The sequence below is a fragment of the Mixophyes fleayi genome, chromosome 3 (assembly GCF_038048845.1).
Source record: "Mixophyes fleayi isolate aMixFle1 chromosome 3, aMixFle1.hap1, whole genome shotgun sequence".
NCBI classification, from domain to species: Eukaryota; Metazoa; Chordata; class Amphibia; order Anura; family Limnodynastidae; genus Mixophyes; species Mixophyes fleayi.
The window spans coordinates 91,408,989-91,421,593 of NC_134404.1; the positions used below are offsets into that span (position 1 = coordinate 91,408,989).

The 12,605-nt window shown below is 41.1% G+C and overlaps 1 protein-coding gene across 1 annotated transcript; it reads right to left on the reverse strand.

The window, feature by feature from the left end:
* Positions 1-9,263: 9,263 nt before the first annotated feature.
* Positions 9,264-11,918, reverse strand: SERP1 (stress associated endoplasmic reticulum protein 1). Its single transcript, XM_075201962.1, has 3 exons — positions 11,708-11,918; positions 11,555-11,630; positions 9,264-10,363 (listed from the first exon to the last, which is right to left on the reverse strand). Exons 1-3 carry the CDS (start codon positions 11,789-11,791, stop codon positions 10,323-10,325), a joined length of 201 nt encoding a protein of 66 aa, XP_075058063.1. The 5' UTR covers positions 11,792-11,918; the 3' UTR covers positions 9,264-10,322.
* Between the last annotated feature and the right edge of the window lie 687 nt (positions 11,919-12,605).

Consider the following 12,605-nt stretch of genomic DNA (forward strand, 5'->3'; position numbering starts at 1 on the left):
CAGGGCTTCCAACCTACATCTGCTTGTAATTAGGAGTTGCACCAGTGTGGCGCTGGTAAAAAGCTGCTAGGCAGTTCCCACAGTCTCTCACTACCTGGGGAACAGGTGAGATGCCCGTTGAGAGACACTGCAATTTATTACCTGTTATTTTGTGTGTGTGGGACATTAGGTCCTTCACTTTAGAGAGGGTGTTCCTTTTGTATTAGTAGCCGGACAGGCTAGGAATTTTGTTTATGTTTTGTTTATTTTTTTGGAGCTGTTAAATAAAAATAGCTGCAATAGCTTTAACCAAGGCACTAGACTATGCAACTCGGCTGTTGCATAGAAAGTGCAGCCGTTCACCCCAGGAAACGCCACCTATAACCCGATCTTGAGACAATATATATATATATATATATATATATATATATATATATATATATATATCTTCTCAATCAGGATCTTTTTGCACTTCAAAACGCTCCTTTGGTACATATAGTGTTGATGCTCCATTAACCAAAAAATATATAAAAACCTGCAGTGTCTGTGATAGAGCACAGCTTGTCCCATGTGTTCGTTCTTATTACCCGGAAATCAGACTCTGCACGCCCACGCATGGGATTCTGGGCAATCGTCTCTGTATACTCGTTACTATGACAACCACTCACTCAGCTATGGTTGCGGGATGCACAGGAGAGACTATGCCCAGCGGCCTGTGGCACCAGATCTGTGAAGGTATCAGTCAGCTGTTCTGCCCTTGTGTAATAAGGGCAATTTAGAAGCTCTGTGACATTAGTGGATATTAACTAATGCTGTATAATAAATGGTGAACTCTTTTTTGAGCACTAAATTGGGTAAAGTATTAAATTGACCTTATAAGAAGAGGTAATACAAAGTCACAGACAATGGGGCATATTCAATTGTTGGCGTTACTGCCTAAAGTAACACGGCGTGCACTATAACTGTCATTACGGTAATAGTGCGCGTAAATACCGTTATTACGGTACCTTTCTCACTGGATTTCAGCTTGCGGCTCAGGGAGCTGCGAGCTGAAATAAGGCTTAGTATTACCATAATAACGGTAATACTTTTAACGCTGTGGGCATATTCAACAATTGAATATGCCCCAATGAGTGTAAGGAGACACATCATGTTTTTATTTCATTTTTTTGCTATTTGTTAAACACAAAACATATAGACCTATAAATGGGAATATTAACAAATACATGCAGGATATTTAGATTCAGCATGAATGAATAATTATTTAATTACCAAGAGGACCAATATGAAATAGTGAAAATTGTGTATTAGAACAGTTCCAAGACATAGGAATCAGGAGCTTATGGGGGAACTCAATTAACAGCATTACTCATGAGAATAACGCGGCCCGCGGACTATTACCGTTACTATGGTAATCGTGCGCATTATTACCGTTAGTAGGGTAATTTTAATGCAGATTTCTTCTTTTGGCTCTCAGAGCTGCGAGCAAAAATCAGCATTGAAATTACCGCGCTAACAGTAATAATACGCACTATTACCATAGTAACAGTAATAATACGCACTATTACCGTAGTAACGGTAATAGTGTGTGGGCTGTGTCAATTAAATTACCCTCTAAGAATTTATAAATCAAGGCAACACATGGCCCTTAGTTTTTACTTCATTATATCTTTCTAATTAGCACATTTCATGCACCCTTTGTGCTAACTTTCATTTTAACATTTTGCAAATTTTAGGGATTAGGGACCTCAATAATATGTAGAGAGATATTTTAATTAATTGGATATAAAGATTTATCATTTTATTTTTTAATTACATTTATTTGAAGAGTACTCCACTCTGTCCTTTTATCTTTTTCAGTTGCAGTATCTGTACAGTGTGAAAGGGTGCACATCATGTTATACTTATAACTAGTGTGACAGAGTCACTGGAAGGAGGCTAGATACAGAGTTATGTGTCCCAGGCTTCCAGCATTGTATACATAAGGCCCAGTCCGGGTCTTCTGTTCTATCAGTCTCTAACAGACTGATCAAGGGATGCACCTGTGAGGTGCTTGTAATAAGGCAGCTGGGGTATGCAGCCAGGGTCTCAGACCTGGGAGAGGTGAGCTGCCTCCTGAGACACTCTGCTGCAGGGAGCAACAGTTACATGTGGTTTGGTGTGTGTGTGTGTGTGTGTGTGTGTGTGTGTGGGGGACATAAGGTCCTACACATGAGAGAGAGCCTCCATAAATGTATTAGCTAGAAGCCAGACGGCTAGGATTTTATTTGTGTTTTGTTCCTATTTTCAAACTGGTGAATAAACTGGCTGTGGCTGTTATTCAGAAACTTCTGGACTCGTGTGTCTTACTGCTGCTGTTCACCCAGGAGATGATACCTGTTCCCCTGATTATACTACACTAGATAAAAATATAATACATATATTCAGTGTGGATGGAATTTACTTTTCCTAAAGACTCCAAAGAGTGCCACAAAGCTTCTCCCTGGGTGGATCTGCAGGACTTCTCCATTATACCAACCAGTCACAGAAGTGCAGGAACTGAGGCGGGCTTGACGATATCTGGCAGAACTACAAGGTCTCAGGCTGCAAGAATTGGTGGGAGGGCGAGAACCTATTCCACAGCAACAGGTAGTACCCCACCTCTTGGAAGATTTTTCTACTCTTATGCCCTGTGCAGGGAAAAAGAATAAACTCAGGAGGAAGAGCAAGGAGCTGGAGACCACAAGGAACTGGAGTTTGTCAGAAGCAGGCCCTGGAGGAGATAGTGGATGTGTTGGTAGGTTAATGGGAACCATACACCGAGAAGATAGAAGACGTAGAGCAGTGTTTCTCAAATCCAGTCCTCAGGACCCCCTAGCAGTACATGTTTTCCATATATCCTTGCTGGAGCACAGATATATTCATTACTGACTGACACAGTGTAGCAGGTGGTATAATTATTTCACTGGTCACCTGGCAATCTTGCACTGTTAGTGTGTCCTGAGGACTGGAGTTGAGAAACACTGACGTAGAGGTTGATGACTTCCCAAGCCAAATATCTTCCTGTAGAACCAGCTGGCAGAATGAGGTCTGCTCCCGCCTCAACCCGCAGAATCGACTGGCAGCCCGGTTGAAAATTCAAGAGTGGTAACTAGGTGTACTGTTCATATTAACCTCCTTTATCTCAACTAATGGTGCATTTTTCTTTATTCATAATTAATGACAGGAGCATTAGGAACCAGTTTAGGAGACAGTTAATCTTCACTTTCTTGAGGCTCAGAAATATTGGTCCTGATTCATCAAGGCACAAACAATGAGAACAATGTGTTTGTTTCAGAACGCACGTAATTCAGGTCTGCACACAGCCAAATTTAACAAGGAGCGGACCTGAAGATACATGGGTTGATGAATGTGGAGTAGGTCTGTTCTGCTGTACTACACAGGACACTGTAGGTTGTCCAATACATATGTAATATATAAATTCTCAAAAGAATGCACAGAAAAAAATAAATAAATATTGACTTAATGTCACCTGTTAAAAAAATAGGCTTTAATGGCAAAGCATTAAAAAATTCAAAAAATGTTTTTATTTATATTATCTACTGTACATAACATACATTTTTACAGTTGCTACTGATTGAATACACCTCTAGGTGGAGCAAGAGATATGGCTAAAAAACAAGTAGTTTTGAGATGCCCAGAGCTTGAATCAGACGCTGCTGCACGAGCTCAAGTTTAGCACGTCCTTACTGTACATTAACCAGGGCCAAACACCCCTTACCCACTTCTTTACCTCCCTGAAATCGTAGGCTGTAGTAAGTGTTCTTTGTGTTTGAATTGACGTGGCTGCGTTCTGTGGCATATGTTCCAGTTCTGGGCACGTGATTTTGTGGATGACACACACATAATCATCATTTACGTTCCTTGATAAATGTTTATATGCTACATGAACATTCTCTGCCTTTCTCTAGGATCTACAGACATCTGGGCAGACACTGGTCTCACAGCCCCTCCTATTGGGGTGGCAGTGGTGACTGATCATCACGCCTGGATCCTACTTACTTAGTACTCACTGTACATGGATGGGGGAAGTCAGAGGCAATGATCTTCATGCAGTGGTACTGGTGCTGTACAAAAACCTCTTCCCACAGTACATGGCCCATGCATGAACTCCTCTTGTTGCTGTCTACAAGGTCATCACAAGGGCAAACTTTCACTTCATCTAGGGCTCCAGAGTAAAGTTGGCAGGTGTGTACAAGGAGTCCCTCAAAGGTGGGAAAGGGATAGCAGATATCTCCACATGCCTTCAAACCTTCTTCATTTTTAACTGCATCCACAGGACTCTTTGGGAGAGGAACACTGGTTCTGCAGGCAACTCCATGTCTCACTTTTTCCTTCTCAAGGAACTTGACTGTAACAAGTGGGTCAGCTCCTTCCCTTACAACTGGGACACTCCCTGGTTTTACCTGGATGTAGCAAAATTTTGGCTGGAACACCAACTGGAGGGAGTTAATCCAGATTTTTGGAAACCAAAGACTTTATACAAGCTCTTTGAAGCTGAGGACACAATGGAGACACAGGGCTCCTTGCTGTAACAGCAAAGATTGCATAGGAGAATGTGTTCTCCATAAGTTTCACTAACAGATATAAATACTTGGCATGCATGGGTATGCAGAGGGGTCTGCCCCTCAGGACCTTCATGTATTCCCAGAACTTGTGCAAATACAAACATTATCCCTGGTGCCTTTTGAAATAGGAAACATATATGCACCTTTTTTAGGCCATCTGCACAGGGACTATTGGATACCCTAAAACATTGTGCCCAGTAACAACCTTTCGTACAACTCAATACTTTATAGATTATTTCCTAGCACTCAATTATGGGGCAATCCAGGAGGCCTGGTGCCTATGAACTGTGTAAAGGATGCTTAGTGGCTTGTCAAGCATTGCATTGTGTTGAAAAGGGAAAAGATGTCAGTCCAGGACTATCGCAGGCTGATTACCAGCTTGTTGAAAGACTATTCCATCATTGACCGTCCTGAGGAAGAAGAGGATTGAACACACCTTTCTTTCTCCTCCACCTCCCTGTATTATTTAAAACCTTGGCCCTGTGATTCCCCCTTTCTTATCCTCTCCCCCCCCCCTTCCCCAATCACACTGCTTGATCTTTGTTGAATAAGTTGTGATATTTATGCTCCTCTTCCCTTATATGTGTCTGTCCTTCAATAAAGCTTTGGGTCTATGACTCCCCTCCCTTACACTCTTCCTCCCATCGCACCCATTTATCTTTGTTCAAAATGTTATTTTATTTAAATGCAGTACATGATGTATATCACTTCTCTGCTTTTTGGCTAAGATCAGGTGTACATGCCCATGTATGCAGTGGTCGTCTGGCCAAGAGACCGGTAGTGTCTGGAACCCAAGGTGCTGATGTGCCACTGGTAAGAAGGTGGCTAAAAATTCACTGGTGCTGGGAAACTGTAACACCCTCACTGTGAATTAAGTACGGCATGAACACTAAGAACTTTTAATCTCCTTTCATTACATTTTTATTTCTTGGTCCTGGCCTTTTGGCTGGATCAGAATTTTCTTTATAGCCACCATATGCTGGGGCCTCTATTTATGGACACAAAGCAATTATCACCAAGCACTTTTTTCATGTTTTTGTTTGTTAGCTGTGTGGCACATTTTTTTTTTATGGGTTTGGATTGAGACCCTTATGGGCCACCTTCTCCCCAAGTCATCCGCTTTCTTCTTCCAGGGGTAGCTGAAGAGCCAGTTCCCCTATGGAAAGTTTCAACCTACCTAGGGGAGAAAAGGACCTGTCTGAGCCTTGCAGTAGAGGTGGACCTGGAAATCATTGCCTCCTAAGGGGCTTTTTGACTCCGGAGGTTGGGGATGTCCATGAGCACTCCCTACATTCAGCAAAGGGTGGCCTGAAGATCTCTTTTTTCTCTCTCTGTAGAGAGGGGAAAAAGGAATGGGATGGGAAGGAACGGGGCACTTTCCCTTTTGAGAAGGGATCAAAGTCCCAAGCCTCCAGCACAGTCACTGACTGCGCTAGGTGATTTTGGCCATGCACCTCTGGCTTCAATAAAAACAACAAAACAAGTATGACTGATTTATGTAATGTCTATACTGTTTGACTCTGATTGTTGACTACTAAAGTTAACGATACCAGGTGGCTTACATCAGCAGGCTTATACAATCTGCTGCTAAGTTGGTTGATTACCCCAACTTAGAGAACACAGACCTATTTGGACATGACTTGTTACAGGAGATCCAAGCCTGTCAGAAGGCCAAGAAAACATTTTAAGATATCAGGGATAAAACTAGATTCAAACAGCCCTTTCAAAGAGAGGGTCAGTACTGAAGGCCCTCTGGACTGTACCAGGCTACCAAGCAGTGTCAGAAAAGATTCAATCAGACAAAAACATTCCATAATTTAAAACAAAGAGCCACTGGAAAACATCCATCTTGAACAGGCAATACATAGAGCCGGTATTTTAGGTTTTAACACAGTGATGGGTACATTATCACAATGAGAGACTACATTGGTTAGATTTCCCTTTAAGGGTTTCAGGATCCTGTGTTAATCTCCGCAGCATTTCCCTTGAGATGAATTCCAGCATGACTGGAGTGAAAGTTCCTGTAACACCTGTGCACCTGGCTCTGCACTCAAGGACTCTGTAAGATCTGGCTGAGCCTTACACTACCTTCCGATTATTCTGTTCTGGCCCAGGTCCAGGTTAGCTTCTATCCTGCTGGATTCCTGGCCTGGACTTCGTTGACACTTACCTCGAGACCACTGTTTATCTGTGGAAGATTCTCTTGTTCTGCTGTCTTGGACGTTGCTTTAGGAGTTTTGTGTGTTCGTCTGGCACAGATAACAGCAGCTGTTATTATTTATGCACATTACTTGTGGTGTCAGATCTTTACAAAGGGTCCGTTTTCACAAAGAATTGCAGCAGTCAAGGTACACTCCTCTCTAGTGAGGATAGAAGGGGTGCGTTAGTGGCTTAAGTAGTCTGAAGCCATCAACGCACCTGTGTCTTCCCTCCTATCCTAAACTAGTGCCTCTGCTCCTGTTTGCGACGCTCCCCCACTCTTGGGTACAGGCTCAATTGGTGAAGATTTTCTTGGGTATTTTAGCCAAAAATGCTGGCATATAAAAAGATTGTTGCATCATTTTTTACACGTATTTCTTAGTGGAAACAAGAAATAGTTGTATGTGTGGGTGGATGTAGTTTAAGGGACCCGGAATTCCTTTAACCTGACAGCCCATAATACTTATATTCTCTCACTGTTCAGCTAACATATTAAAATATCACTAAAAATGAAATACAAAGAAATGCACTATTTAATAGTCACAAATGTGAATTTAAAGATTCCAATTATCAAGATGGTCATTAGAATGTGTGAAGATTATTGCAATGTTATTACCAAGCTGGGTACAAGTCATTGATCCTGGTTATCAGTAGAAGACCCATATATATGAAATGATTATTCTTTATATATTATCTTTTATAAAGTGCTGACAGCTGGTATAGCACTGTACAAAGAGAGAAGCACAATACAATTAGCATATTGCACCAACATATAACCCAGCATTGTACAGAGGGTGCCTCAATTAGTTAGTTGCAAATCCAGCTACTGCGTGCCAACTATGCAGCTGGAAAAAAACATTTTTGTATTGCAGGGGTGGAGGATCTAAAATGATCAATGTGATATAGAGTTGTGAGGGTTGCAGCCTAGTTAAACTGTAAAATCGCAGTGTAAACAATAGCATTTACCAGCATGCAAGAGCATGCAATATTTCCCTGCATGCATGCAAAATTGTTATATCTGCAGCTTCCAATGCAACATGGCTTACTTGCAGTAAAAATCTGGCCAACATTTGTACCAAACTAATTGAGCCCCAGAGTGCTAATCTATATCCATCAGTCCTGCTCCAATGGAGTTTAGAATTTAATTTCCCAAAGACTCACACACACTCAGGGCCGGATTAAGGGAATGGAGGCCCTTGGGCTAAGGGCGCCTCCATTCCCCCATTGTGAGCCGCCCGCCTCCCCCGTGAGGGCCCCCCCCAAAGCGCTTACCTGTCAGTCCAGTCCTCCGTCCCCGGCGCGCTGTAAGCTCCTTATCGAGATCTCGCGAGAGTTCACTTGCGAGATCTCCTCAGTAAGCAGAGTACTGAGCGCCGGGGACGGAGGACTGGACTGACAGTGCTCAGCAGCATTGATCGGGCTGGAGAAAACAAGCACCAACCAGGACATCCATGTGACATGACATTTGCCCATGCCATACATGCAACAGTTATAAGAACATATTCCCACATATCTTGTGAAATTGGGCATTCCATGAGTTATAAGAGAGAAAATAAAGGAGTCACTTAAAAAATTTGGTTGGAATAAAGGGATTTTGTACTGGGGAAAATAGAGAGATGCTCAATCAAATACAACACATATGGCTGTCAACTGGAGACAAATGATGGAGAAATATTAAGGCACTTTGTATACAATATAGCCACCCCAATATTTTTGGAAGCAGAAACAAAATGTGAGTATAATTATCTAAATTATTTCACCCTTGTGCGCTGATGCGACAGCACTGGAAATATTAAACCTACAGGACACAGCAGAATACGTCCTATTTCTTCATTCATCCCCTTTTCTTAATTTAGAACACAGTTTCCTTCCACTTTCCCTCTTCCTTCTACTAATGTTTCTCTTCCAACCGCATTACTGTGTCTTTATAATATTACATATATGTCTGCATATACAGCTCCATAAACATCATTACATTAATAAAAGGTATTTTCTAAAAACAGGCGCTCATCTTTCCATTTGTTTCTTATACAAAGCTATGGCTTGTGTCTGACTCAAATTCCTCTATCATCCAGCAATTATACCAACACTGCATTGTCAGATTTGAAAGCCCCAGGATAGAAAGTTATTCACACTAGGGACATAAAATCTGCCAACTTGGGTTGCATAACTGCTTCCTAGATAATACAGAGAGTTTCCCCAGCAAAAAAAAAGTCAAAGTAATTTGACTTTCCAATAAGAAACTGGGGGAGTAAGACAAGTCGCACCTGGATTAACAGTAAGACAGAGGTGCTCAAACTCAGTCCTCAAGAGCTATCAACAGTTCATGTTTTCAGGGGAAAAAAAGGTTGTGTATACAATGTGCTGTTAAAACACACAGGTTTGCTATGATTAAAAGGGTCGTCCTTTTGCAGAGCGCCTCATAAACATAGCTGAAGTCATGTTTTTATAAAGTTTTATTTGTATTTTTTTTTAAAAAAAAATGCACCAAATGGACACCGCGTTTGATGAAGATCACATTTTGTTTCAATACCTTTACGGTTACTCATATCAGCTCAAGCCATGCCACTAACTTTTATTTCACAAATAGGTAAGAAGTGATTGTAATTATCGAATCAAAGGTGATCCATTGCATGGAGGATGGGGTTTTTTTTGCATGCAAAAAAAATCAATTATAACAGCAAGCATACAAAACAGAATATATCCACAGTATATGGAAGTGGCCTTTTCCCAGTCAAGAAAACTGCCTGTACAGAATGCTCCATGGATAGGGGACAGGATAAGTAACTAGGTTTGCACCTACTATTTCATATTGACATGTGATTAACAGTCTGTGATGCAGGAGTACTCTTGATCACCATCTAGTGGACCACAGTGGAACGGCCCAAAAAAAGGTGGGATTTTGTTGGAAAAGAACTAGATGTATTTTTACAGGACTAAGGTTAATACTATGCACAAAGCAACTGCTGCTCCATAGCCTTTTACACTACAAAAAAAAAATAACTGCAACATTCCCAACACTAGCAGCTGAAAATGAAACAAATACCATGAAACACATTTTCTTGCAGCAAATAGAGAATATTCAAATTACTTAAGAATCAGTATTCCAGCTTTTGATTTTTAAATTAAAAAAATTAACCAATTTTATACATTAAAAGGTAGAATATTTAACACAAATAGCTTTCAACACAAGACCTATTAAGACTACACGTATCTACATTGCATACAAATTAGTTCCACATAAATTGGTTGTTTCACTGAATAAGTAGCTCCACAATAGCAGATCTGCTTTTATTGCTTTTATGCATATGGTGCTCTTAGAAGGCACTGTGGTATGGATTAGAAAACGTGGAATGACTTTGGTGGAATAATTTGGAATGACTTGGATGATCATTGTTTAAGTCGTCATTCTGGAACAGGCAGTAATGTGAAATCCATATTGTTCTTTTCTTTGTCCCAATCAAAAAAAATAAAAAATCAGAGTTCATGTTAAACTTCAACTTCACAGGAGAAAAGTAACATCTGGAGACAGACTTTTTACATGCCCATCCGGATACTCTGAATAATCTGGAAAATAGCTGTAGGGAAAAAAAAAAAAAAAAGTATATAAATAAGAATTTAAACGCCAAAACGGATAGTACTTCTCAAAACCAGGTAGATAATACATGGAAGTCAAGTGTATATGGTATATAGATTTCAAACATGAAAGACATTTTTGCTTGCAAAAATAAACCAAAAACAAATAGAACTGTGAATAAGTATGCATACGAGAACAATTTCATGGCAGGACAAAGAATGGACATGACAATTTCTCAAGTTCTATGGCTTTTATTTATGTAACCTTTAATTAGTAAAGTTTTCAAAATCCAAGAGACTAGAAAAGAAATTCTTCAAATCTGTGTTTGACAGCTGCTAAATGGCTAGACCCAGACCAAGTCTGCATACCATATGGCAACATAAAGACAGCAAAATGTATAAAACTTCAGGAGAGGTTTTCAAGTTGATAAAACACAAATATTTATCAGAAAGTGCACATTAAATTACCTAAATCATAAAGCCAACATATCACAAATATTTGCCCAGAAACTAATTGAAATGTTTGCTAATCCCTTAATTCAACAAACTCTACAAGCAAACTTTAAGTGGTAATTTACTTAATTTTTAAATGCACTATGTATAACAATGCAGGAAATATTAAAATATGATTACTAGTTATTTATACTACCAGCCAATATATACCAGAAAACAACAAGAAACCACTACAGATGAAGCATCAGAGTAAATATTTAGGTAATAAAAGCTTTAAAACCATCAGCCATAAAGAAAGTAAAGAAATTGGTTAGGTCAGGTGACCAGTGGGATTTGCATACGTGTGCAACCAACTTCAGATTGATGTCAGAGGAAACATTCTTGGCATCCGGGGTGTTCCAGACATATGTTAGCTCACTGACTTTGGATTTGGGAAATAAGACTGATGTGAACACATATATATGGGTATAAGGGGAGTTAGGCTTATCATGGGGATACATTGTACACAGCTCCAAGTCATCTATGGTAATACATATCCCACCACAATCTGCAGACAAATCCTGCTCTTTGTATTTATACACAATCTTGGGGGCAGCCTTCCCCTAGTTTCCCATAGAGGAAGTGGAGGCAACGGGCAGCACCATTACATGTAGGGTTTGTTAGGGGCACATACACATAGTGGTTACATATGGGCACTCACAGATCTGAATAAGGAGATAAGATGAAGGGAGAGCACTCACCAGATCCGCAGACAACAAAGATGAACAGGGCCAGTAACCAGGGTCCTACCGATGACTTCTCATCCACTGCACTCCTCTGTGGGCGTGAAATAAACACGTTAATACAAAGCCTCCCCGCCACATCCAGCAGCCCCCAGCCTGCCCCGCACATACCGTGGTCTTGGCCACGTTGCCTCTCTGCGTGATGTTCTTGCTGTGCTTCTCGTTTGCCATTCGGATTCTCTGCTTGGCCACCATGGCTGAAATGTGAGCGGAGAGATGGGAGACACGGGCAGTATGGGTGATGGGGCACCGGCCACCTCGCCTGCTGGGTGTGTGAGTAGTAAGTAGCGACTCGCCGAGCTGCCAGCGTAGGCAATTCCTCAATGCACGCCCACAACCGGAACTACGTCTTCACTGTGAGGACTGCACGTAATCAAATAGTCCTTCCCACACCTAGCTGGGTGCTGTGCGTGTGTCAGTGCTGGAAGTGTCCTCTTACACTAAGCTCATGCTTCTCCCTATGCTGCTAATTGTGGCAAATCTGTGCAAGTGACAGTATTGTATCTGATATGTGTACATATGCTGCTAATTGTCAGATCTGTGCAACTGACAGCACTGTATCTGACATGTGTACATATGCTGCTAATTGTCAGATCTGTGCAACTGACAGCACTGTATCTGACATATGTACTTATGTGGCTACTTGTATGAACTCGGTGCAAATGACAGCATTGTAGGTGACATGTACATATGCTGCTAATTGTGTTACATCTGTGCAAGTGACAGTATTGTATCTGACGTGTACATATGCTGCTAATTGTCAGATCTGTGCAACTGACAGCACTGTAGCTGACATATGTACTTATGTGGCTACTTGTATGAGCTCTGTGCAAATGACAGCATTGTAGATGACATGTACATATGCTGCTAATTGTGTCAGATCTGTGCAAGTGACAGCATTGTATGTAACGTACATATGCTGCTAATTGTAGGAGATCTGTGCAAGTGACAGCACTGTATGTGACGGGTACTTATGTTACTAATTGTATGTATCACAAGCCGGGCATTC

What these genes read in the sequence shown, in the direction of transcription:
- SERP1 (XM_075201962.1), bottom strand. Translation starts at nt 11,791, where the DNA reads ATGGTGGCCAAGCAGAGAATCCGAATGGCAAACGAGAAGCACAGCAAG. An exon ending in GCAACGTGGCCAAGACCACG is followed by an intron (nt 11,631 to 11,707) that starts GTATGTGCGGGG and finishes TCACGCCCACAG; the next exon opens with AGGAGTGCAGTGGATGAGAA. An exon ending in CTTTGTTGTCTGCGGATCTG is followed by an intron (nt 10,364 to 11,554) that starts GTGAGTGCTCTC and finishes TTTTCCCTACAG; the next exon opens with CTATTTTCCAGATTATTCAG.